General features: G+C 47.5%; 1 protein-coding gene across 2 annotated transcripts; it reads right to left on the bottom strand.

Moving 5' to 3' along the window:
* Positions 1-752: 752 nt before the first annotated feature.
* LOC144098715 (xaa-Pro aminopeptidase 1-like) lies at positions 753-23,415 on the bottom strand. Of its 2 annotated transcripts, XM_077631545.1 has the most exons (22): positions 23,246-23,415; positions 20,431-20,549; positions 19,526-19,642; positions 18,864-18,927; positions 17,305-17,507; positions 15,942-16,089; positions 15,595-15,690; positions 14,617-14,698; positions 14,472-14,556; positions 14,012-14,122; positions 13,802-13,888; positions 12,687-12,799; positions 10,647-10,796; positions 9,627-9,687; positions 9,481-9,550; positions 7,962-8,066; positions 7,291-7,356; positions 6,714-6,790; positions 5,930-6,028; positions 3,313-3,533; positions 2,286-2,405; positions 753-1,078 (listed from the first exon to the last, which is right to left on the bottom strand). In XM_077631545.1, exons 1-22 carry the CDS (start codon positions 23,289-23,291, stop codon positions 1,066-1,068), a joined length of 2,253 nt encoding a protein of 750 aa, XP_077487671.1. In that variant the 5' UTR covers positions 23,292-23,415; the 3' UTR covers positions 753-1,065. The 2 variants fall into 2 exon arrangements, with proteins under 2 accessions (XP_077487671.1, XP_077487672.1); XM_077631546.1 differs by lacking the exon at positions 753-1,078 and having other exon boundaries at positions 2,061-2,405.
* Between the last annotated feature and the right edge of the window lie 307 nt (positions 23,416-23,722).

Below are 23,722 nucleotides of genomic sequence, written 5' to 3'. Positions count from 1 at the left end.
CTTTGTTGACAGTACACGCGAGATGCCTAAGCCTTTGTTTACCTATTTCAAAAGCACCTATTTCAGTGAGAGCCCTCTTATTATAGGCGCCATGAACACAGACACCAAATCCATTTGAGGCCGCACGCATGTAGTTGTATCACGTTTCATCCGTTCACAACTGCACTTTGAAAAAGAGACTGAAGTAGCTTAAAGAAAAAATAACTGAAAGATTCTCAACACACCGGATTCCAAAAATACGTAGAGGGATCACCGTCGCTCGACCAGCTTTCCGTCCTTCTAAGGACCTTATACGACTCGAGGGCTGCTTACAAGGTGGTAAACACGGCACGCCAAGTATGGTCCTCAAAGTGCCACTGCAGCATATCAACCGCCCAGAAAACGTGCCACTGGTAGCGAAGCGCATTCATCTACGAAACGCATAGTCCGTGACAGGACAAGCCTGTCGGCCGTATCTCAGGGCGACTGCATCCTTGCCTTAACTGCCTTCGAGGCTCTCTCTCTCTCTCTCTTTTCAGCAGTGTCCACCACGACGACCACGTCACCTAAACACGCAAGGCGCCGTAAAGCTGTCGCCAAGATTTCTAGACAGAAAGATCCTCCCAGAGAGCGTGCCGTTTTAGGTAGCTATATACTAGACCAGGATTGCAAGCGCCGTGACTTGCCAGTAACCCCCCCCCCCCCCCCCCGTCTCCCCCCGGTCTCCCCCTCGAAAAAAAAAAGAAGTGAAAAGCCATACAAGAAGTCGGGAGCCGTTTCTTTCTGGACAACACTGTATTTGCCGTGACTGCGCATCTGACACGAGGGACTCGTCGTACATCGTCGTCGCTCTGACCAGAAGCAGCTGACCTCCACCGTGCCTTCACGCAGCGCCCAGAGGTTAAATGCGAAAAATCTGCCTGCCGCGACTATATAGCTGCGCAGTGTTTCATTCCGGGGAGAGCAATGTGGGGCCGGATTCAGCGGCCTTGAATGCGACCGACCGGGGGGTAATGTCACCACCCACTGACCGCCAAGCATAACGCGTCAGCGAGTGACCTCGACTGGCTTCGTGGGACTCCACAGCTACGTTCTTCTGCTGGAAAAGTTAACAAAAGAGGAGTGTTAGCACAGGGATTAACAACGATTTCGCCAACTGCTTTCGTGCTGAAGCACGCTAACAAAGTTATGTAGAAAAGTGGAAGCCAAGTTCTGCTGCAGTCTGCAGCTGGAACAACGTGAACGCCTTACAAAGTTCTTTAGCGTAACTGAATCGTAACTGATAGATTAATAAATGCTGCATATGCGTGCTGATGTTTTTTTTTCGCGCCTTTAAGCAAGATGATAAGCGGAACCAAAGCTCTAAATACGTTTTAGTGCGGAAGCACTGCTTATTACGGTCATGAGAATCTTGTGTGAAGCTTGGATTAGTTCGGAAGAGCGTCGCGCAAGCTGCAGCCAATGGGAGGAAGCTCGGGTAAGTTCGGAGTAGCGTCGCGCCAGCAATAGCCAATAAGAGGGTGACCTTGAGGGTGACCTTGGTCAAACCAAGCATAGCAACCGCTCCATGCAGAAATAAAAATATTGGCGTGACTGTGTTTCAATCCCACGGCGACGCCAACATATCAGCTTCATTGGCCACAGCACGAGAGCCCTATGCTATCAGCGCAGCCGATCCCGCCTCGTGTTGAACTGCAACACACTCTCGCGCTGTGCATTGCACATAGTTGTCTTCATCAACTTCCAAAAAGTTCGAACCAGTTCCAACCAGTTCAAACCAGTTCCAACCAGTTGTTTAGCCGACAAGGCTAAACACATGCTTTCGCACGTATACTCGCTTTAACTACGTTAAAAGCCCACCACTTTTTTTCTGGTACCAACATTCCTTGAGCGTAATACCTGACAGACGGCGAAAACATGTGCAGTGTTAAGACGTTCCCCCGGAAAGTTCACTAAGGGCCTTTTTACCAATCTTGCGTTTTTCCCAGAGGAAGACCGTGTCGCAAGCGCGAAGCCTTCATTACCCCTAACAAACTTTACTCCCTCAAAACAGCTGAAAAACTGCTGCAAAAGAACAACAGTTGAGTGATTCGGCTCTTTTCCAGAAGACAGAAAAAGAAAGGAAAAGACAGTCAGTGACCCAGGATCGACATTGGTCTCAAGCAGCACGTTCTAATGTCCCTTGTTTTGTGCAGCGGGCCTTCGCCCACGTCGTCACTGTCCACGGCCATGAAGCACCAGCACGCACAGCACTGAGTTCAAACCACGATCGCACACGTTGGGGTGCCTGCAGGAGTCGAACTCACGCTAGCAGCCGCAGCAACGTCGCGACACAGAGCAACGTCGACGCGAGGGCGAGCAGCGCACGTGCGGGCAGAGAGGCGTCGGCAGCTGACGTCCAGTTGGCCGATCCGGAAGGTCCCGACCTGCGGTTGTCGGTTATGGGTTAACATACCCTATAGTTTCATTTTAGCGTCATGCTGGAAACAAACACACGTCACTTCTATCTATTGGTCAGAACTGGCTACAAAAGGCAGGAAGGGTTGCAACACATCTTGTTGACCATGCTGTTTCTTGGCCTCTTGAGCCTTCTCCCTCCTCACGACGCAATTAGATGCTGAAAGCTACAGGAAGCAGTACCGGCGCATCATTAGAGTAACCGATTGCTCTGCCCGTCATACCTTGGCATGCTCCGCCATATTTTCTTCCCGCTTGTTTTTTTGTCATTTAACTTGGAGTCGTAAACGTCATGTCCATCATCATTACCATCAGTCTGTCTACGCCTACTGCAGGGCAAAAGCCTCTCCCATGTCTCTCCAATTAACCCTGTCATTTGCCAGCTGTGCCCACCGTATGCCCGCAAACTTCTTAAATTCATCCGCCTACCAAACTTTCTGCCACCCCCTGCTATTCTTGCCTTCTCTTGGAATCCACTCTGTTACCCTTAGAGGCCAGCGGTTACCTTGCACACACACGAAAACCATTCGCGGCATTTTGTGCAGGTAACACATGCATGTGACACCTGCACTGCGGTCCTACTGCGTCACTGGCCATCGTCTATTGATGGTCATGTGGCCCAAGCAGTCCACGAATGGGCACACTACGAGGGACATGACAAGAGCTGTGGAGAAATAAAAGCGCACACTGTGTACACATGGATATTCTTAGCGCACACACTGCATAAGTGGAAGAGGAAGCAGAATATAGCCTCGGTAGAACACAAGGTAACTCATGAAAAATTTCCGCAGTAGTTGAGGCACCCAGAGTTTCACGCGCTTATCTCCATTTCTTTTCTTTTGTTCCCCTCCACCATGCAGGTGCCCGAGTACTGGCCTCTTTCCGTCCACGCGCTTGGCATGGTGTCTTCCGTGGCCCTCGGGGGAGAGCAGGCCATGGTGTCCCGCCACTCGCAGCACGGGCACCGAGCCGTTCTTGATCTCAGCGCGGAAGGTGTTCGCCTGGAGCCAGGCCAACACATCGTGCCTCTTCAAGCGCTTCAGCTCGGCGCCCACAACTTCCAGCGTCTTGGAGTTGTAGTAGTTCAGCCAGGCCAACTGCATGCGTGAACAAGGGAAGCGTTGCGATTCCCAGCCGTGAAGCGGATCTCGTCCAAATTGCGACCAACGTTCACGGAATAGAACATTGTATTAAAATAACGAAAAAACACGCTAACATCTGTAATGCCTATAATACAGTGAAAGAGAACGGGTCAGGCTCGTTACGGAGTAATAAATAATAATAATTGGATTTTGGGGGAAAGGAAATGGCGCAGTATCTGTCTCATATATCGTTGGACACCTGAACCGGGCCGTAAGGGAAGGGTAAAGAAGGGAGTGAAGGAAGAAAGGAAGAGAGAGGTGCCGTAGTGGAGGGCTCCGGAAGAATTTCGACCACCTGGGGATCTTTAACGTGCACTGACATCGCACAGCACACGGGCGCCTTAGCGTTTTTCCTCCATAAAAACGCAGCCGCCGCGGTCGGGTTCGAACCCGGGAACTCCGGATCAGCAGTCGAGCGCCCTAACCACTGAGCCACCGCGGCGGATCACGGAGTAAAATTCTTAGATATTTTTTTTCTGCTTCGACGTCCGTGACATTTCACTCGGAAAGAAGAGATTCGAAGAAATTGGAGGCATCTTGGAAGAAACTGAATACAGCTGAGGGAAGGTGTCCCAGAAGAGCGGAACAGGCTGTCTAAGCACATGCCTTGCTTCTTAGCACCTGTCTAAAGAACCTGTCGTTCTGAACAGATTTATTTAGCTCGTATTGGTCTGGTTCTGTTGCTGTACTCAAATTCAGAATGTCCGCCGCGGTGGCTCAGTGGTTAGGGCGCTCGACTACTGATCCGGAGTTCCCGGGTTCGAAGCCGACCGCGGCGGCTGCGTTTTTATGGAGGAAAAACGCTAAGGCGCCCGTGTGCTGTGCGATGTCAGTGCACGTTAAAGATTCCCAGGTGGTCGAAATTATTCCGGAGCCCTCCACTACGGCACCTCTTTCTTCCTTTCCTCTTTCACTCCCTCCCTTATCCCTTCCCTTACGGCGCGGTTCAGGTGTCCAACGATATATGAGACAGATACTGCGCCATTTCCTTTCCCCAAAAAACCAATTATTCCGAATCGTCCACTTTACAACGCGGTCTCAATAATTGGTTTTTGGTGGAAAGGAAATGGCGCAGTATCTGTCTCATATATCGTTGGACACCTGAACCGCGCCGTAAGGGAAGGAATAAAGAAGGGAGTGAAAGAAGAGAGAAACAAATAGGTCCGTAGTGGAGGGCTCCGGAATAATTTCGACCACCTGGGGATCTTTAACGTGCACTGACATCGCACAGCACACGGGCGCCTTAGCGTTTTTCCTCCATAAAAACGCAGCCGCCGCGGTCGGGTTCGAACCCGGGAACTCCGGATCAGTAGTCGAGCGCCCTAACCACTGAGCCACCGCGGCGGGGCAACGCGAAACATTTTTTGCCTTTCATTTGCTTCTTTATATATGCCCGAGTTTAAAAGGCTTCACGGCCGCTATGAAAACAGTACTATAGGCATCATTATGACCAGTTACGTTTTCAGAACGTGGACGGTGGAAGGTTAAACAGGTATATTGCATTAAGAAAAATTTGGCAGGTTCTTCTCAGGAGAAAAGTTCCGTTCCAACAGAAATTTCAATGCGCATTCGAGGGTTCTCACTTGCATTTTTATCTGAATTCAATCATCTGGTTGCCATCCACAAATTAATACCAACCTATTTACCTGTACCAGCGAGGCTGCCCAGGACGGCGAGGAACGCGATTTCTCAGCAGGCCAAAATCGATGCCGAAGATGCCTAGCAAGCTTACTCTCATAAGAAACCAATCTCTCACCACACGCTTAAGAACCACACCGTGCTGGGTTATATCCACGCGAGCGATCGCGAACAACAATGCAAAAGCGGGTAAACCATTACTACTTCATCATCGCACAGCGGGCGCCTTAACTAGTAGGTCACGACGGCTAGAAGAAAACAAATAGAGACAAAAGCGACACACGAGCGAGCTGGGCTGCCAAATCTCTCGGCGTTTCACATTCCTCAACGTTGCCGGTTCCTTGTCCTCACGTGTACATAATACCGCACAGCGCGAGCACCCGCGCCTCGCCACATGCAGCACGACCCATGTACGACCAGCTAGCAGCAGCAGCAGCAGCAGCAGCACACCCTATGTAATGAGGACGCCTTCGTCGTGCCTGGGCCAGCCTTCTGGGCGTCGTGATAGGCGCGCTCGTGACGCGAATGAAGTTGTGTGTGTGAGATGTGAGTGTGCTGGGCGCGCGAGCGAGCGCAACACCAAAACAAATACGCGCACCACCACTCTCCTTCCAGATACAAAGCAAAATCGAACAGCAGCGAACGTTGCTGGGCGAGAGATTGATTTCCAAGACGAGCAGGGAGGAGGAGGGGGAGGGAGGAATGCCACTGACCTGCTCCTTGTTCAGCAGCTCCCACTTGATCAGGCTCGCTTGGAAGGGCACGAACGTGAGGGGTTCAAACTTGCAGAACTTGTGGGACATGAACCTGTACTGGAGGTGCACATAACACACACGAACACGCTCGCGGCGGCAGCAGGCAGGCATGCGGCGTTATCGATAAACAATGGCGCGCAAGCAGCAGCAGCAGCACAGCATGTCCACGCGCTCTCGCGCGGTGCGTTTGATGAGATCGTTAGCCTCGTTAGCGCGCGAGCGGAGCAGATGGTAAATGGGCCTGATGACGGCTGTTGCCAGATGAAAGGAAGCACGATTTGCGGCTCGCGAGACGCGCCGCAAACCGTGCCGTGAAACCTGAGCAGAGGCGAGCAATGCGGCAAGCGGTGCGTTATACCGGTCGTGTTGTCGCGGAGATAAAGGGAGCGGTGCTTAACAAGAACGCATTGCTCCACGCCACCTGCGATTCGCAATTGTCTTGACCGAGGTATGCGGGGTCGGAAGCTGGGTAATTGTTATCCAATCATCGTGGCTTCGTGTTCCTTGTCGCGCCATGCTTCCGTACAGCTGAATGGGAAACAAAAAGAAGGAAAAAAAGCAAGTACGCAAAGCACGAGCAATTTGTTTTGCACTTCCGCTGAAAAATTACATTCAGCCCTCGGAATCGACCTGAACTTCGTGTACGAGAAGTCGGCGCTTCATACTGGTGCCTAATCGCGTGTACACGCACCATGATTAATGCGTCGTTACGTCAAAAAAGCCACGACTTTTCTCGACTTACAGTGGTGTTGGCTGGTACGATCTCCATAGCAGTTTCCAGTCGCACACCAAGCTTGTCTTCTTCGTAGTAACCTGGCTCTGGAAAAACCAAGCGCGCGCGCGCCTTAATGAGAAGCGAACGCGTTTTTTCCTCTCAAACATTCACCTAAATTTATTTGCAAACTGCACCATCAGCCCGTTTCCGTTTTGATTTTTACAATTTTCTGTGAAACAATCATAAGATGTTTTCACAGGGTGTATTTCAAGAGAATATGCGTTCAAGTCTTGCGTTTATGCGTCAGGTTAGCGCACCAATTACAGAACACAATAGATATCTTCGTTATAAACTGGCACTACGATGAGCAAAGAAATCTATTTTCAGGCAGCTTCAATACCATGTTCGAATTTCTACAGTACAGGTAACAGATTACCTATCTAATCATTTCCTTGGGAGCTTGTGCGCTAAGTACTGACATCATAAAGATGCACCTATATTTTAAACCCGTTTGCTGAGAGCTGCCACTCGGCATCAACTCTTAAACCGACGCAGATGTGCAGAAAACCAAAAGGCCGTTCATCGGCCAGACGATGCCGCATACCGTTCGACAAAACCATGCCAGGTAACAGTGGATGTCCTTTGCTGTAAGGAGATATCAGTGGAGGACCTGCAAAAGTGGCAAATGACACAGCACAAACTATACTCTTGACCAGGCAATGCATTTTGTAACAGCGCCATTATTAAGCAGTTTCTGTTTAGGCGAAGCCTCTACGGACGACAATTACACAGATTGGGGACCTTACACACCAGCTCATTATTATCATCATCATCATGAGCCTGACTACGTCCACTGCAGGGAAACGACCTCTCCCATGTCTCTCCAATTAACCCTGTCCTTTGCCAGCTGCACCCACCATATCCCCGCAAACTTCTTGATCTCATCCGCCCACCTTACTTCCTGCCGCCCCTTGCTATGCTTGCCTTCTGTCGGGATCCACTCCGTTACCCTTAAGGACCAGCGGTTGTCTTCCCTTCGCTTTATATGCCCTGTCCAAGCCCAGATTACCGCATGTGAATGTAGTGCAATACCGCATTCATGGTCTAACTAAGGCTATGCTTTGAGAAAAATTGCTTCCAACACGCGAGTACATCGCAAGCTGTTGGGTTAAAGAGGCGGGGCCGTGTTCCGCCTGTCAACTGATGAACTTGCAGTGAGCAATAATAATAATTTTTTTTAAACGTGCAAAATCATTTGCAGAAACCTATGCTTACGCTCGTGGGCCGTCATGTAGGCACCGAGGCCATGGCTGACGCCGTGCAGGAAGTCGAGTCCGACGCTCCACAGAGCCCGCCTGGCAACGACGTCCAGAGCGTTGTCTGCGGGAGAAAGTAATAATAATAATAATTGGCTTTCTGGGGGAAAGGAAATGGCGCAGTGTCTGTCTCATTTATCGGCGGACACCTGAACCACGCCATAAGAGAAGGGATGAAGGAGGGAGTGGAAGAAGAAAGGAAGGAATAGGTGCCGCAGTGGAGGGCTCCAAAATAATTTCGACCACCTGGGGATCTTAAACGTGCACTGCCCCGCCGCGGTGGCTCAGTGGTTAGGGCGCTCGACTACTGATCCGGAGTTCCCGGGTTCGAACCCGACCGCGGCGGCTGCGTTTTTATGGAGGAAAAACGCTAAGGCGCCCGTGTGCTGTGCGATGTCAGTGCACGTTAAAGATCCCCAGGTGGTCGAAATTATTCCGGAGCCCTCCACTACGGCACCTCTCTCTTCCTTTCTTCTTTCACTCCCTCCTTTGCCCTTCCCTTACGGCGCGGTTCAGGTGTCCAACGATATATGAGACAGATACTGCGCCATTTCCTTTCCCCCCAAAACCAACCACTGATATCGCACAGCACACGGGCGCCTTAGCGTTTTTCCTCCATAAAGACGCAGCCGCCGCGGTCGGGTTCAAACCCGGCAACTCCGGATCAGTAGCCCAGCGCCTTAACCACTGAGCCACCGCGGCGGGTGCAGGTGAAAGTACATTCAGCTGTCTTTGTGCATCGCGATACGCAACCATGCACGCACCGCGGCGGGTGCAGGAGAAAGTACATTCAGCTGTCTTCGTGCATCGCGATACGCAACCATGCACGCATTTTAAGAACTTGGCAGAGCAATTCCCTGCAGATGAGTGCCCGCAATAAACGGAAGACGCACACAGTGGATTACTTTTACTAGAGTGCTGCTACGAAACCTCGAGCGACAGTTATTGAAGCGTCGAGCTCGCCCTTATAATATTGCCCTATCACAAAATGTCACCTCGCAGTGTTCAAAAACTGACTAAAAAAATAAGGGGCTGCGCAGTTTACGCATATTTTTCGACACCGCAACTTCCGAAACTTGCTAATTCTCCGAATGTTTTGTTTCACATCTTTCGCGGCGTCTGGCTTTAGATGTCCGCGCCTACTGAGTTTTACCGTCTTATTTTTTTTCCTTTACCTACAAATCTCTGGAGGAAAATATCAGGCACAGGCTACATGTCTTAGGACAGAACACGCTATTGCAGAGACCACGGTATGGACTGCATCGAAAAGGTATGTGCTACTGGCGACTAGAACATTTTAGGCAGAATTTAAACGTATCATCTATGAATTCCATGATTCAATAACGGCAGTCAAATCACATTAGAAGCATAATAATTTGAGCGTCCCTCTCGAAACTGCAAGCAGCCTCCGCTCTCCGTGGGCGAGAGAATACGTTTAGAGCACAGCCCTTGACGGACACTGATATATTGCTGCGTACCTTTGGTTCCTTCCGGAAACACCGTCAGGAACATGTCGATCATGCCCATGAGCACCCTCGTGTACACTTCCTGGATGTTAGAAACAAAGTTGACCACCGATGTGCGTAGCAGATCGGTGATCTCGATGTCACTTCTTTACGCTTACTTTCTCGAATTCTGTTGGTGTTCCGAAATGGACAGTCCTTGCAATGTCTGTGGTGCCGTCCCTGCATTACAATAGAAAGGGATGTAGTGCACGATGAGACAGACTGCCATCCCTCCGTGTCACAAGCAGACGTCAGTACGAAGCGTGTTAAAAATTGGAGACTGGAATTGAAGAAAATTTTGCCAGAAAAGAACTTTCCCAACCATTTACACTACTTGATTTTCCTCTTTGTTATCACTGACGCCAGGGAGAAATGGGTGACCGCACTCTCATTCACAACATCTCCCCATTCTTGTTAAACGTGGCGGCAGCCGTTGCGTGAACGCCTGTTAATACTGTGCCACATACAGAGCGCATAATGACTACGTAAATCCAAATACAGGGTGTACTGATCTGGTAAAAACGATCGTATCAGATCACGTGACACACACCGGTACTACGGTGACCATTATTGCCATGGAACTGAAGACTAAGGGCAGCATTTCTGCAAGCGTTTTTTAAGATCATGGTCCATACAAGTATGAAAATGTTCTCTTTAAACTTATCAATGACTCCTGAAGCACGGGCTCGTTAATGTTTTATCTACATTTGTACAAGCGTTCTTAGCAGTACCATGACGGAATTGCACAGGGTTAACTCTGCCCCCTCTCCACTGTTTACCCTCTTGTTAGTCATGACGCATTCCATCGCAGATTCACTCAATGTTTTCTATAAGCAGCCCTGTTTTGCGCTATCCCTTATAAAAATGCTCTATAGACTTCTTATAGACTCTGTTGCCTTCCTATAGATATTTCTTTTCGTCTATTCATAATCTATAGAGTGACTGTAGACAAAAGTCTACTAAAAGTGTATGGCCATAAATCTATAGACTGTCTGTAGACTGTCTATAGGATTTGTATTGCCTATAGACTGTTCTCTAGGGTTTATGTATAGAGAGTCTAGAGACTATATACAGAAGTCCACGGACAGTCTATAGACTGCTCAAAGAAATTTTTGTAAGGGATGTCTGCTCATGCTTACAGGTACTGCGCCCCGGAGTCGACGAGCACGAGGCTGGCGTTGCTGATGTAGCCGCCGGAGCCGTTGCGGGGGTGGTGGGCGGGAGCCGCCGCATTGGGTCCCACGGCAGCCACGCTGCTGAAGCTCTCGCCCCGGTAATGCGGCTGGTGGCTGCGGTCGCCGTGCAAAGTTGCAGGAAAGAAAGGTTCAAGACGCGGTTGCCTGATATCGCCAGCCAGCGGTCACCATTGGTTATTATTCTTGCTGGCATCCACACTCCACCAGGAGCTTAAACATTTCTGCGGACTTCACGTATGAGCTTGTACTAGTAGCCAGCCAAGGCAGCACTTTTTGACCGCTACGTGTTGGCACTATTGTGTCACGCACCTTGGCGCTGCCGCAGGCCCAAATGTTTTGTTTTGCTTCCCTTTATCATTGTGCACGTAGTAAAGCTGTTGTACACTTTCCTCTTGAGGGAAATTGGTAAACTGCCACTCATGATCTGCGAGAATTTGCCATATGCGCTCCACCCCATTCTTATCCTTCTAGTTATCTCCCTCTCATGATCCGGATGAGCTGTCGCTACCTGCCCTAAGTAGACGTATTCCGTCACAGCTTCTAGGCTCTCGCTGCCAATTGTGAACTGCTGTTCCCTTGCTAGGCTGTTGGACATTACCTTGGTTTTCTGCATGTTAATTTTTAGACCCATCGATCTGCTCACCGGTACTCACCTACGGGGCAGAAACGTGGAGGCTAACGAAAAGAGTTAAGCTTAAGTTAAGGACAACGCAGCGAGCCATGGAAAGAAAAATGATAGGTGTAACGTTAAGAGACCGGAAGCGGGCAGAGTGGGTGAGGGAACAAACACGGGTTAATGACATCCTAGTCGAAATCAAGAGAAAGAAATGGGCTTGGGCAGGGCATGTAATGCGAAGGCAAGATAACCGCTGGTCCTTAAGGGTAACGGAGTGGATTCCAAGAGAAAGTAAGCGTAGCAGGGGGCGGCAGAAGGTTAGGTGGGCGGATGAGATTAAGAAGTTTGCAGGCAAAAGGTGGATGCAGCTGGCAAAAGATAGGGTTAATTGGAGAGACATGGGAGAGGCCTTTGCCCTGCAGTGGGTGTAGTAAGGCTGATGATGATGATGATGACGACGTAGTAAAGCTCCACGGGACAATATTGTGTATATATTCGTTCAGTAGAACCTTCTGAACTCGAGTTGCAGCAGCATTAAGTTGCTTGTGCATTTGTGGCTTGATTCTATCACGTTTTTTTCCTCAACAAAAACGCGAACTTAGTTTGGCATATGCGTTCTTAAATAGCATGTAAGCAAACCGAAGCCCCGTAAGAACCTAATGTGTTTTTATAGCTTCTATCAACTCCGAAGCATGCGACCTCGTGAGAGATAAGCATTACATGCGATTCTCCCAGCTCATTTAAAAACGCGATAAGTTCAAAAGCTCTCGAGAGCCTAAGATACGTCATCGTGACTCCTTGAGCACTATTTGAGAGCGACCTCGGGTCGGCATACCATTTCGGCTTCCGCGCTGCACGATGCCAGTAAATCAAACGTATCACTTTATCACGGGCACGTCGATCGGTTAAATCGGAAGCAATGAGAACCCAAGCATTTGTCGCCACCATCTGAATATAGTAGTACGTGGAGGGAGACAACTGTGATACATACAGCGCGAGGAACAAGCGGACGGCCTCTGCGGACAGATTTTGACTTGTGCTCCTTTCTCTGACTAGACACGTTGTCAATTTGTGCTATAGTGGCATCAACAGTTCTACACAGACACCTTACATCCGAGAACGGAATCATGGATGTGCACAGGGACTCAACGGAATCCACCAGGAATCGGCAATAGTAGGAATGCGTACAGTCACAGTCGCCTCGCTTCAACTGGCAGCAGGTCGCGTGCGATAACCAGGAATCCGGCGAGCGGTTTCGCTTGAGTACGTCGCAAGGAACTTTAACATGTTAGTTGAACTTGACTCACAGGCATAACATGCTTGTCACACATAAACCTTAAGCTTGTCACGCATAAAATGCTACTCGCCTCCTTATCCGCTCCAGCTCGTAGATGACCCGTGCTTCCGTCCATGGCTTCTTAGCAGTGAAATCTCTTTCCATGTGCGCTAGCATGGTCACAAATACAACGGAGTCCTTTGTCTGCAGGAAAATAGTTGCGTGCATTTCAGTGGTATCCCATGCAGACCCCTCATGTGCGCGGCTTGTCAGAGCAGATGTTTACAAAACAATCGATTAAGCGCACAGTGGATAACACATGGACAACAATCAACAAGTACCCTGCCTCACCTTAAAGGGAAACTGAAGCCAAACTGAACTTTGCCCGTCGCGACAGACTATACGACATTGTAATGAAAGAGAAACAACTCTCGACGAAAACGGAGCTTTTTATAAGCTAGAAAAAGCCAAAAAACGAAATATAGGTGGCGCCATCACCGGTCGATTTGGCAAGTAAACTGCGTGCGTCGACAACGAAAATTCATTCGCGTATCCCGGAGGCTATGGTACACCATTCTTCATTTCAAAACCGCGGCAGCTATAGTCCTTTTTGGAGTGGACGTAACTAGTTTAAAACGAATGGCGGGAAAAATTTTCAAATTAAATTTTCTCAGTCATAGACAGGCTTTTTGCAGCCGGACAAACAACGCCAGGATAGCCAGAAAGAGCCAGGACATCAATTTTCACTGATAACAATAAATTGATCAATTTGATGCAGTGGTCATTAGCGTTCTTTTAAAGTTCAGTATAACTTAGGTGGCACCCGAAAACTAATTTTACTCGCCTTCTTAACTCAAACTCAACTTAAAAAAAAAATAAACGAAGAAATAAAGTTTATTAAATGGGGCGCTCACTGTCATGAATTGACGCATGCTTCTGAACACGTATGTCAACTCATGTAAGCTGTCTTTCATTCTCACTTACTAGCTAACTTGCTCTCTTGTTTTTCACATGTTGAATAGTTCACCCGAACACGCTCAATGAAATGATTTCTAACGAGTCTATCAAAGTTTATTTTATTACAATAATACGCGTTGCTTAAAGCTGTCTCAATTCTGACCTGCTAATCGGTAGCTAAGTCAGCTGATGTGAGAGAATACAGTCATGTGATGACTCCGTTGACCCAAGTGGCAACGTGACACTTACGTGAGCTTTTCGAATGCCCCGTAGCTCGGCGTTGTTCTTCACAGTCATCATCATCTTGATTGGTGCTTCGCTGACAACAAGCTTGTCCTATCAGGAACCAGATTGCAAAGCATGCTTTTCTATAGTAGGGCCCGTGACAGCATTCGAATGTTTGACGTTTCACACTTTAAACTTCCTTTACTATACGTAGGAGAAGTACGTGTGAATTACCACGTCAATGTGGCCGCAGATTGCATAGCTGCAGAATGGTGACACAAGGAGCCTGTTCACTGAATTTCCGTTGATGTTCATCTCGTTGTACGCAAGTTTGTAGTCTTTCCACTGAGAGAAAAAAAAATATATGGAATCAAGTCTCAATTTTTGTTGAATGACATTATTCGATATTCCACAAGCAGGCTTTCCCACATATCTCAGTTGATTCGAACAAGATGGCCGACAGCGTGCTTTGAACAATCACAACGCAGGAACAATTTCTTTTTATCTTTCCAAAATGCGTTTCACGCTTTCCATCCACACCCCTGGCTCTTATACTGGCGCCTTCACAGCTCCTCTAGAGAGAGCTCAGTTATTTTGGTAAGGTCAATATCATTATGCGGGAAAGCCCACTTGCGCAATATTGAAAAAGGTCATTTTTTTTCTTTTAACTTTCTGAGAGGGGAAATACGCCTACCTGAACACAAGCCCAATTATTGCAGTCATCCATGATGAGATAATTTCGGATAGCCGACGTCATTTTTTGTGGGTTTACGTACAGCCTGAAATAAAATAAGGCAATCAGTCAAGGCTACGAAGTGAGTATTGTAGCCGCGCCGTACTTCTGCTCGTCCTGAGATAAGAACACGAAGGCCTCAAAGACAGGGGTGTAAGGCACGTCGTTACCCCGCAAGTTGTACAGCCCTGCAAGCGAAGAATGGAAGGTAGTCAAGACGAAGCCTAATTACATAACTGAAAAACGTACGGTTGTGCGAATAGTTTTTTAAACTGAGTCGAATACAAAGTGCATTTTTTTGCTGCCGAATCGAATAGGAGTAGCGTAGCTAAAAACCAACTCGAATACGAATCGAACAGCGATAGAACTGAGTCGAATATGTTTTCGAATAGTGGCTACTTGTGCTGACAATCTTACAAAGCAAATGGCCCGGTATGTGGCCCCGGCGAATAACCATGCAAAAGGGAAAAAGCGCTAGTGGCAGCCTGGCGTTATGTTGCTACATCTAATGGAGTTATAACTCTAGCTGTAAAAAGATGCAACACCGGTCTTCACTTGGAGGAAGGCAACACCAAGTCAGAATATTAACTATATCACCGTCATGTCCATACGTAGAGAAGGAATACCTTTTGCTACTAATTACTGCAGTGTAAGCTAGCGCTCCATCTCAGAACTTTGTGAGGGGCGAGAGCTACGTATGAGCCATTGCTTTTCAGATCGGGCATTAAGGCAGGGTTCGTTGAACCTCCCTGAGCCCTGCCCCTTTCGCCAAATTTTAGAGGCCATGTACGAGCATTACGAATGCTGCCACAACGAATAGACCGCGTCGTGGCGCTAAAACTCTCATCTCACTCCTACTGATTGTAGTATGGCGTGCTGTGCGGTGTTAAAGTGGGCCCTGTTTTTGAAGTAGTCGCCGTAGAAAACAACAGCGTGTTTAATTTTGAACTTAGTGCCAATCATTCGAAAACTATTTCATAACTTGAAAACATATTAGATTCGTTATTCGCTATTCGAAAATACTGATCATTTGCACACCCTTGAATTAAAGGCTTCAATTCGAGAAAAACGTTCAACCGCTCACATGCAATCTCTCCCAGGTCCGTTACCAGAATGGCGTCGATTCCAGATTTCTTGAGAAATTCGCGCACTTTGCGAACTTTGTCTTGCCAGCTTTCACCTGGAGTTGCGAGAAAGAAGCAAATTCACAAAAGGTATGGTAATGCCCTGAACAAATTCCCGCTATTTTTTGGCGTTCATAAATAGACGTAGGCACACTTTCCTGTCACCAGCACCCCCCTCTCCCCCACCCCGTAACACACAAAGGGAACCTAGCCTAATATGTAATTTTTAGAATGCAATAGATAAAAACTACCATTGTAAAAACTGAAAAACGAACGTAATAAGCAGACGACCTCTACGTGAACTCACCGGCAAACTCGACGCTGTGGGTAACAATGGTGCTGTTGACTTCGTACGGTCTGCCCTCCATAGGCGTCCATATCTCGTCCACCAGATGGCGTGGCTCGCCAATAAGCTCAATGCCAAAAGGATGAAGGCTCTCTTCCATCCTGCGGTACTGCGTCGCGCATTAGGGCGAGACACGAGCACGAAACAAAGCCCCGTAAGCAATCGAGTTAGGCAAAGAATCATTGCAAGAATTCTTAGTCTTTTTATGATATATTTAAAGCGGCTAAGAAATTACTAAACCTTATTTTTCATGCACGTTTGCGTCATTTTGAGCACGTTCTGTGACTTATTACAGTGGAGGCGAAAATATCTATAGCTTCTTCGCCTTTGAGTGAACATTTGCATGGGCCAAACCTTATAAAGGCTGTTGTCTTTCGCTGATAAGCTGCTTCAGTAGAACTTGTCGGGCTAGTTCTTTCATTACAGACGCGGAGAAATAACTACGCGAACGAGACACAGACGGAAAAGAGACAAAGACGCATGCAAACGCAGGCTAACAACTTTACTACGTGAAGGAATTCAAGGCGTATATGTGGGCGACCTAAGCATCGTATAACAAAAACGCCGGCATGTGAACAAATGCCCAGGCAAGAATTCAAACAGCTGGAAAGCTGTTTGAATTCTTGTCTGGGTACTCGTTTATGTGACGGCTTTTTTTTATATACGATGCTAAGATCGCCTGTATATGAGCCTTGTATTCCTTCAAGTAGTGATGTTGTTAGTCAGCGTTTGTGTGCATAATTGCTTCTTCGCCGTCCCTAGCTGTCTCGTTCCCGTAGCTTTCTTCGCATCTGCTGATAAGCTGCAGCCGTTTTCCTTCTTCCTCAGAAATTAATTTCTGAAGGCTGCATGTGATTCATGACCCAGTTCAATAGTATTATTATATGGTTCCCTCCCGCCATAGTGCGGCTAATACGTACAGCCGCAATCAAAAGCTTAGGAAAGGAATTAGTGGCAAAAATATTTAATTTTAGCGCGGCATTTTGATGTATACTGGAACAATTACACGCAGCCTAATTCTCCATGTGCGAATTACACAGTGTACCTATAAATATAAAGAAATACGACTTGGATGCAAAGAAACAGAATTTTTTGACAAAGCCGCCTTACATAAACTTTTATCGGTGAGTGAACCTGCCCCCCCTCCTTCCCCCCCCCCCCCTCAAAAAAAAAATGCCCGGCTATGAATACATTCCTCCATCAGACCGTCCGCTCGTCTTTCTGCCCCATGTATCTCTTGCAGAAACAAGCGCCACATTTAAAAACGCAGCTTGCTGCAACAGGCATTGACGGGATTCAGGCGTGAACGCGCATGCGTACTTGCCTCCTGGAAAGGCACGATGCGCGAGTCGACGCCGACCCTCGAGGGGCCGTGCAGGTTGCTCTTGAGCCACTCCTCGATGACAGGCACGTCCGGCTGGCCGCCGTTCATGAGCACCCAGTTGCAGTCGAGCTCCTCCTCTGCCTGCAGCATGTACCGACCTTCCACCCACACGGCCGCGAAGTCCATCAGCACCACGGCCGTACCTGGTGGGGGCGCAGAAGATGAGAAGACATCGCAGCCCATGTGTGGCATCTGAGAGCCACCCACTGTTTTTCTCTACAACGGAGGAGTGGATCGTGTGTAACGAAACGCCAACGCAAGACACTTGAAAAACGTGCAAACGGTACACCAAGAAAGGGTGCTCGAGACAACATCTTATTGGGGCGAGCTTCTAGGTGCAAAAAATGTGGCGTCCGGTTGGTAGGCCCATCATCGCGGCGTTGAATATTGGCTTCGGCGGAGACTTATCGGTCCAGTGCAAATACAAGAACGTATGGCGCCCGTGTTCTGTACGATGTCAGTGCACGTTAAAGATCCCCAGGTGGTCGAAATTATTCCGGAGCCCTCCACTACGGCACCTCTTCTTCCTTTCTTCTTTCACTCCCTCCTTTATCCCTTCCCTTACGGCGCGGTTCAGGTGTCCAACGATATATGAGACAGATACTGCGCCATTTCCTTTCCGCAAAAACCAACCAGCCAACCAATAAGCTGTGCGATGCAAGTGCCAAGCCGGTGCCAGGCGACTGACGCTAATCCAGAGTATTCCACAACGTCCACTGCCATAGTCCAAGCGCGCAGCCGCGGGACGTTATAAACACCGCATACTTAACTATAACTCAAGTGCTGACACTGTTTTGTTTTGGTTTTGCTTTGGTCATAGGTCATGTGGCGCCACTCGCACATGTAGAGTGGAGATAATGGAGGATGCAGTCATTTGTACGATTCTCCCGACTAAAGAAGGGGAATATGTACTAAAAAACAGCAGCTTCTTTGCTTTTTTTTTGTTTTGTCAGCACTAGTGCTGATACACTTTCAGGTAGGCGATAATCTAAAGTCGAGGAGCTTCGTCTCATAAACCTTGTCCCGCACTAGAAGTCATTAAGTCATTGGCCTTACTGCACACGTGCACACGTGCTTTAAGTGGCATTAATTTTAATACGCGCTTTATGGTAGACTTATATGTTAATTAGCGTTACATGTTACAAGAAGAATATTCGACGAGCTTGAACCCTTCGTTTTAATCACTGAAATATCTCAGGAGGAAGTCCATAGACTTACTATAGACAGTCGCACACTGCCTAAAGAAAAATTTTTTTGTAAAACAGTACGCAATGCCACAGCATAATGTGCAGCAAAGTGTAATGTGCATTCCCCCCGGCTTGCACGAAAAAGCCCCGACAAAACTGCACATATACAGGGATTATTGGACGCACGGTCGAACGAAAACTGACTTGGATTAAAGGCATTGTACATTTACGCAAGTATCGCTGTTATAGGAAGCTCTACGAAGTGAATTCTATTTCTGCTGAGTTGTCTCAACTATATAGTCTGAAGCTTACCCGTCTCTCCAGAAAAGCCGGTGAGGTACTGTCTCCTCTTGTAATGCGGGGGAACGAATTCATTCTATAAAGAAATCAAACAAAATTAAAGCAGAGAAACGTGTGGTTCTTAAATTTCACTACTGCATAAGTACGGTACAATCCTGTGTCCTGAACTTCTAAAAGACATATGGCGAATAAAACGATATCTTATGTGACCACAAGATGTGTGTCAAAGTTAAGGATACAGATTTAGATCCGGAGCCTACCGAAGATGAGTGCGCGAAAGCTTCACTGTTACACAGAAATTAACTTACATTTAATGAACCGTTTGCATTAATAGAACGCTTCTAAGATAACCAGTTTATTTCGAACAATAACTGAAAATTTTCAGATCGTTTTCCTGCCTTCATTTTTATTTAATAACATAGACCACCACTTTTAAACCACGCTTCATTAAAATTAAATCTTGTAGACAGTTCTGCTATACATATAGGCAGTATTTTCACCGTCAAATGAATTCTTGCGATTTCGTTCGGGAAAATATACTAAGCTATGAGGCTTTATCTTTGTAAGAGCCTGCATACAGTCACATGGACGTTCTCCGCTGTATCTATTTTTGATGCAACATAACTGCCAGAGAGAGAGAAAGAGAGAGAGAGATAAGAAAAACTGTATCTTACGTTGTGTGCATCCTCCGAAGGAACAATATAACCTTGAAAGTTCTCCTTGCTTAGAAGATGGCGGAGTTGCGTCAGCCGGGCAGTTGTATTCACTCGTAGCGGAGACACAGAATGGTTCTTGAGAGATAAAACAAACAAGGGCAGAAAATTTGTCAGTGAGTTGCTGGTGAATGTGCTTGCATAGTAATAAGATTGCAAGACGTTCTGTTTTTTCAACTCGCTACGCGCTTTCACAGTGCGCTGCTCAAAGATGCCCTCGTGTTTGCTTATGCACAGAGTTTTTTTTCATTGAAATTTATTAATTCTAAGAGTTACGACACATTACGCTTTTAAAGAGAGGAATGTTCATGTGATTTCGAGGGTTTGACATTTTCACCTTAAAGTCTTGCGTTCACGTGGTGTCACACAGTAACTGCCTGTCGCATGCCTCAAGGAGGTTACAGCTGAGAACGAGATTCCACTTATGTGTTTCTTGAACGGTTTTTGAGCACGAAATAAAGCAAACTAAATGCAACCAAATGTTCACTGTCGACTGGCTTGCCGAAAATTGACGCTTGATGTAGCCGGTAGTTAGTATACTATTTGCTAGAAGGCAGCCCACATACCCGGACAGACGAAGTCTGCATTAACACTTAAGTATCAAGGGAGCAATTACGATTAGCATCTACCTGAACGTAGCCTTACGGCTACAGAGGAAAGCTGCACAGGTTTCGTGTCCCGGGACAAGACAAACTTTCCTTCAACAGCGAATATTTTGAGTAAGATGAACAGCTTTCCTTTAGAGCATTGCGTAAATACGCACTCATCCCTTGGGGTATCTCCCTAAACACAAGGAAAATACAAATATATACGCAATTTCAACAAAACTTGGAAACTCGTTTCAATGACATAAGAGTGACGCTCACCACGCCGAACACGCAGGATGGTCGGCTTTCCTCGGGCTTCGAGAACATGTAAAACGGGGACTTGTGGTTACCCGCATCGTCGAGTATTGTTGGGGGTAGAGTTCCGTACGTCGTCTTCACTGGAACGAAAGCGGCTTTATGATGATGCGTATAAAATCAGTGACAGTAAGAAGTTGACCTCAAGCGACCAGCGCATGTGAAACAATCTGACCATTCCACCAATACAGACGCAGCACACACCTCCGTACCGTTTGGCGACCATCATCCAAGGGAAAAGGCGGTGACACTTTTCAGTGTGAAAGCGGAACACACTGCCCGTCAACTTCATGCTACATGAAAATGCACTTCAGCTCACTTTGTAATAGTTTGTACATATTACTTCTCCCCCTATCCTCTCTTCCTGTCCCCTCACCTCTTTCATTTCATTTCTCCATTCTGCCTGCTATCCTTTATTTCCGCTGCCCCAGCTCAGGTGCTTCAGTATCGATGGCAGATGCCGGTGCTAGCAAAAATCTTTTCCTTCCTTTTTACTATTATTTTTTAATAAAACCACTACCACCACCAGCTCACTTTGTAGCAAAAAGTATGCAATTTTTGTATCACTCCACAGTGGCGAATAACTGCATGCAAGTGCATAATAATAATAATAATAATAATAATAATAATAATAATAATAATAATAATGATAATAATAATAATAATAATAATAATAATAATAATAATAATAATAATAATAATAATAGATAGTTTTTTTGGGAAAGGAAATGGCGCAGTATCTGTCCCGTATATCGTTGGACACCTGAACCGCGCCATAAGGGAAGGGATAAAGGAGGGAGTGAAAGGGGAAAGGGAGAAAGAGGCGCCGTAGTGGAGAGCTCCGGAATAATTTCGACCACCTGGGGATCTTTAACGTGCAGTGCCATCGCACAGCACACGGGCGCCTTAGCGTTTTGCCTCCATAAAAACGCAGCCGCCGCGGTCGGTAGGCTGCGTTTTTATGCATGCAAGTGCATGCAGACCCAAATACTTCTGGAAGGCACGCACTGAGTAATCTCGACGCTTAACGATACAGGCGGTCCTGTGTGGTAAAGTGCAGTAAACCGCTGTAAGTTGCTGTTGTTGCTGTGACTGAAGAAAGAATGGAAAAGAAATTGCACGGGGCTGCCCACTGGCTGGAGCTAAGCCACAATCGCTGCCACATGCAGGCAGAGAAGAGTTGATGATGATTATGAATTTTATGGCGCAAGGGCGTCTATGGCCAAAGAGCGCCATGACACAATGTATTTTCGACTACTCAAGGTGGGGTCAAAGACCCATTTCTCAAGCATTTCACCCTAATGTAGACGAGCACTGGGCCTAGGGAAAGCTTGTACCCATTGTATCACCGGTGGATACCCGGCGGCCCTGGGGATCGAGCCCCGCACCTCCCGAATGCGAGGCGGATGCTCAACCACTGGGCCAGCGCTGCGGTACACAGAAGAGTTTAAAGAGGCGTGAGTGGAATGATTTAAAGGAGAGACACGCGTAGCAAAACCGCGTCCGCCGAAGCGACGACGCCGGTTTTAAGAACCCCTCCCCCCTTCCCGTAAGGTGCTGCACGCTCCGTAGTATTAAATATTAAATATATTGGTTTTTACTAAATGAAAAGGTGCAGTATCTGTCTCACTCCTCGGTGGACACCTGAACCCCGCAGTGACGGAGAGGAGGAAGGTTGGAGTGAAAGAAGAAAAGGGAACAGAGGTGCCGTAGTTCAGGTCTCCGGAATAATTTCTACCCCGTAGGGATCTTTATGTCTATAACGGCTGCGTTTTTATGGAGGCAAAACGCTAAGGCGCCCGTGTGCTGTGCGATGTCAGTGCACGTTAAAGATTCCCACGTGGTCATCGAATTATTCCAGAGCCCTCCACTACGGCACCTCTCTCTTCCTTTCTTCTTTCCCTCTTTCCTTTATCCCTTCTCTTACGGCGCGGTTCAGGTGTTCGCCGAAATGTGAGACAGATACTGCGCCATTTCCTTTCCCCAAAAACCAATTCTCATTTTTTTTCGTTTCGCCTTCATTGAAACGCAGCCGCTGCGGTTGGATTCGAACCCGGGTACTCCGGCTCTGTAACCGAGCGCCCTTACCACTAACGATACTGTTGGAGCAAGGAGTGGAATATAAAAGGGAAAGAGGTAGGAATTACGAGGAAAGTAAAGACCCAGTAATTTTCTAACGCAGTGTAGAATTCTCAACAGCCTTGCAAAGGAAAGGGGAGAATAGAAGTCCTGAAAGGGGGAATAGAGAAAGAGGTGTAGGTGCTAGTCACACGTGAATCTTACTATTACGATGTAGTTACGTTGTTATAGAAAGGCTGTCTCGACATAAAAAAAAAAACTCGAGCTTAATAACGTTTCGGGTTCAAATAAGACCCCTCCAGGAGAGCGGAAACGCTATAAACATGTTTTTGTTCGATTGGTTAGGAACCTTGAGCTTTCCGATTCCTCACAGGCTGGCTGTTTGCGTTAGTGGATCAGTGGTTAAGGTGCGGATGGTCTGAGGGAGAATATAGCAGCAGTTCGGGTAATGCCTAGAATTAAAGGCGTATTAGGGATTAAAGCCTGAACAGTGACAGTGGCAAGATTCTCGTCGCATCTGTAACAACGCAGAAATCTTCAGCTGCTCTTATCGCAGATTTCCAGTGCCCCTCTTGACACTAAGACCGTCGTACTTTATGCAAGGGTACGTCTCTATAAAATATCAGTGCGTATCTAAGAACTGCGTGAGTTGGCGGTACCAAGAAGACGGCCCACACTTCCTTTCCCGACAACGACGTACCTGCGATCGCCGCCAGGAGTAGCGAGGCAAGCGCGCAGCGTCTCATCCTGGACGAGGCGTTGGGGACCGCGGTGAGTCTTCGAGCAAAACCATGTAAACGCCACAAAACGTCGTTGTCGGCAGTGCGCCGCACAGAACGCGAGAGGCCCGGTCGACTTGATGCCGATTACTATCTGCAGCCGCAAAGAGGGACATTCTTCTTCTTCGTCCACTGAGCACGAAACAATTTACCGCTGTTCGCGAACCTCTGGGATTTTGTTAAGCGGCGTTGTAATGACAGAAATGCCAGCGAGAGAGTCAATAAAAGTTCAGAACAAGTCAGAAGCGTCGTTATAGCTATGATCAAGCAAGGATGCAACAATAATAAAATAAAATCAACGTAAAAAGAAAAGAGGCAAACAGGAATGATCCCCCACACTTCCTTGGCATTTTTCTTTTCCATCCCTCTCTCAGCCAGTACGAAATTGAAACCTTAGA

Source organism: Amblyomma americanum, chromosome 7 (assembly GCF_052857255.1).
Source record: "Amblyomma americanum isolate KBUSLIRL-KWMA chromosome 7, ASM5285725v1, whole genome shotgun sequence".
Lineage (NCBI taxonomy): Eukaryota > Metazoa > Arthropoda > Arachnida > Ixodida > Ixodidae > Amblyomma > Amblyomma americanum.
Note: the sequence above shows the minus strand (reverse complement) of the source record. Positions and strands in the feature narration are given on the sequence as shown.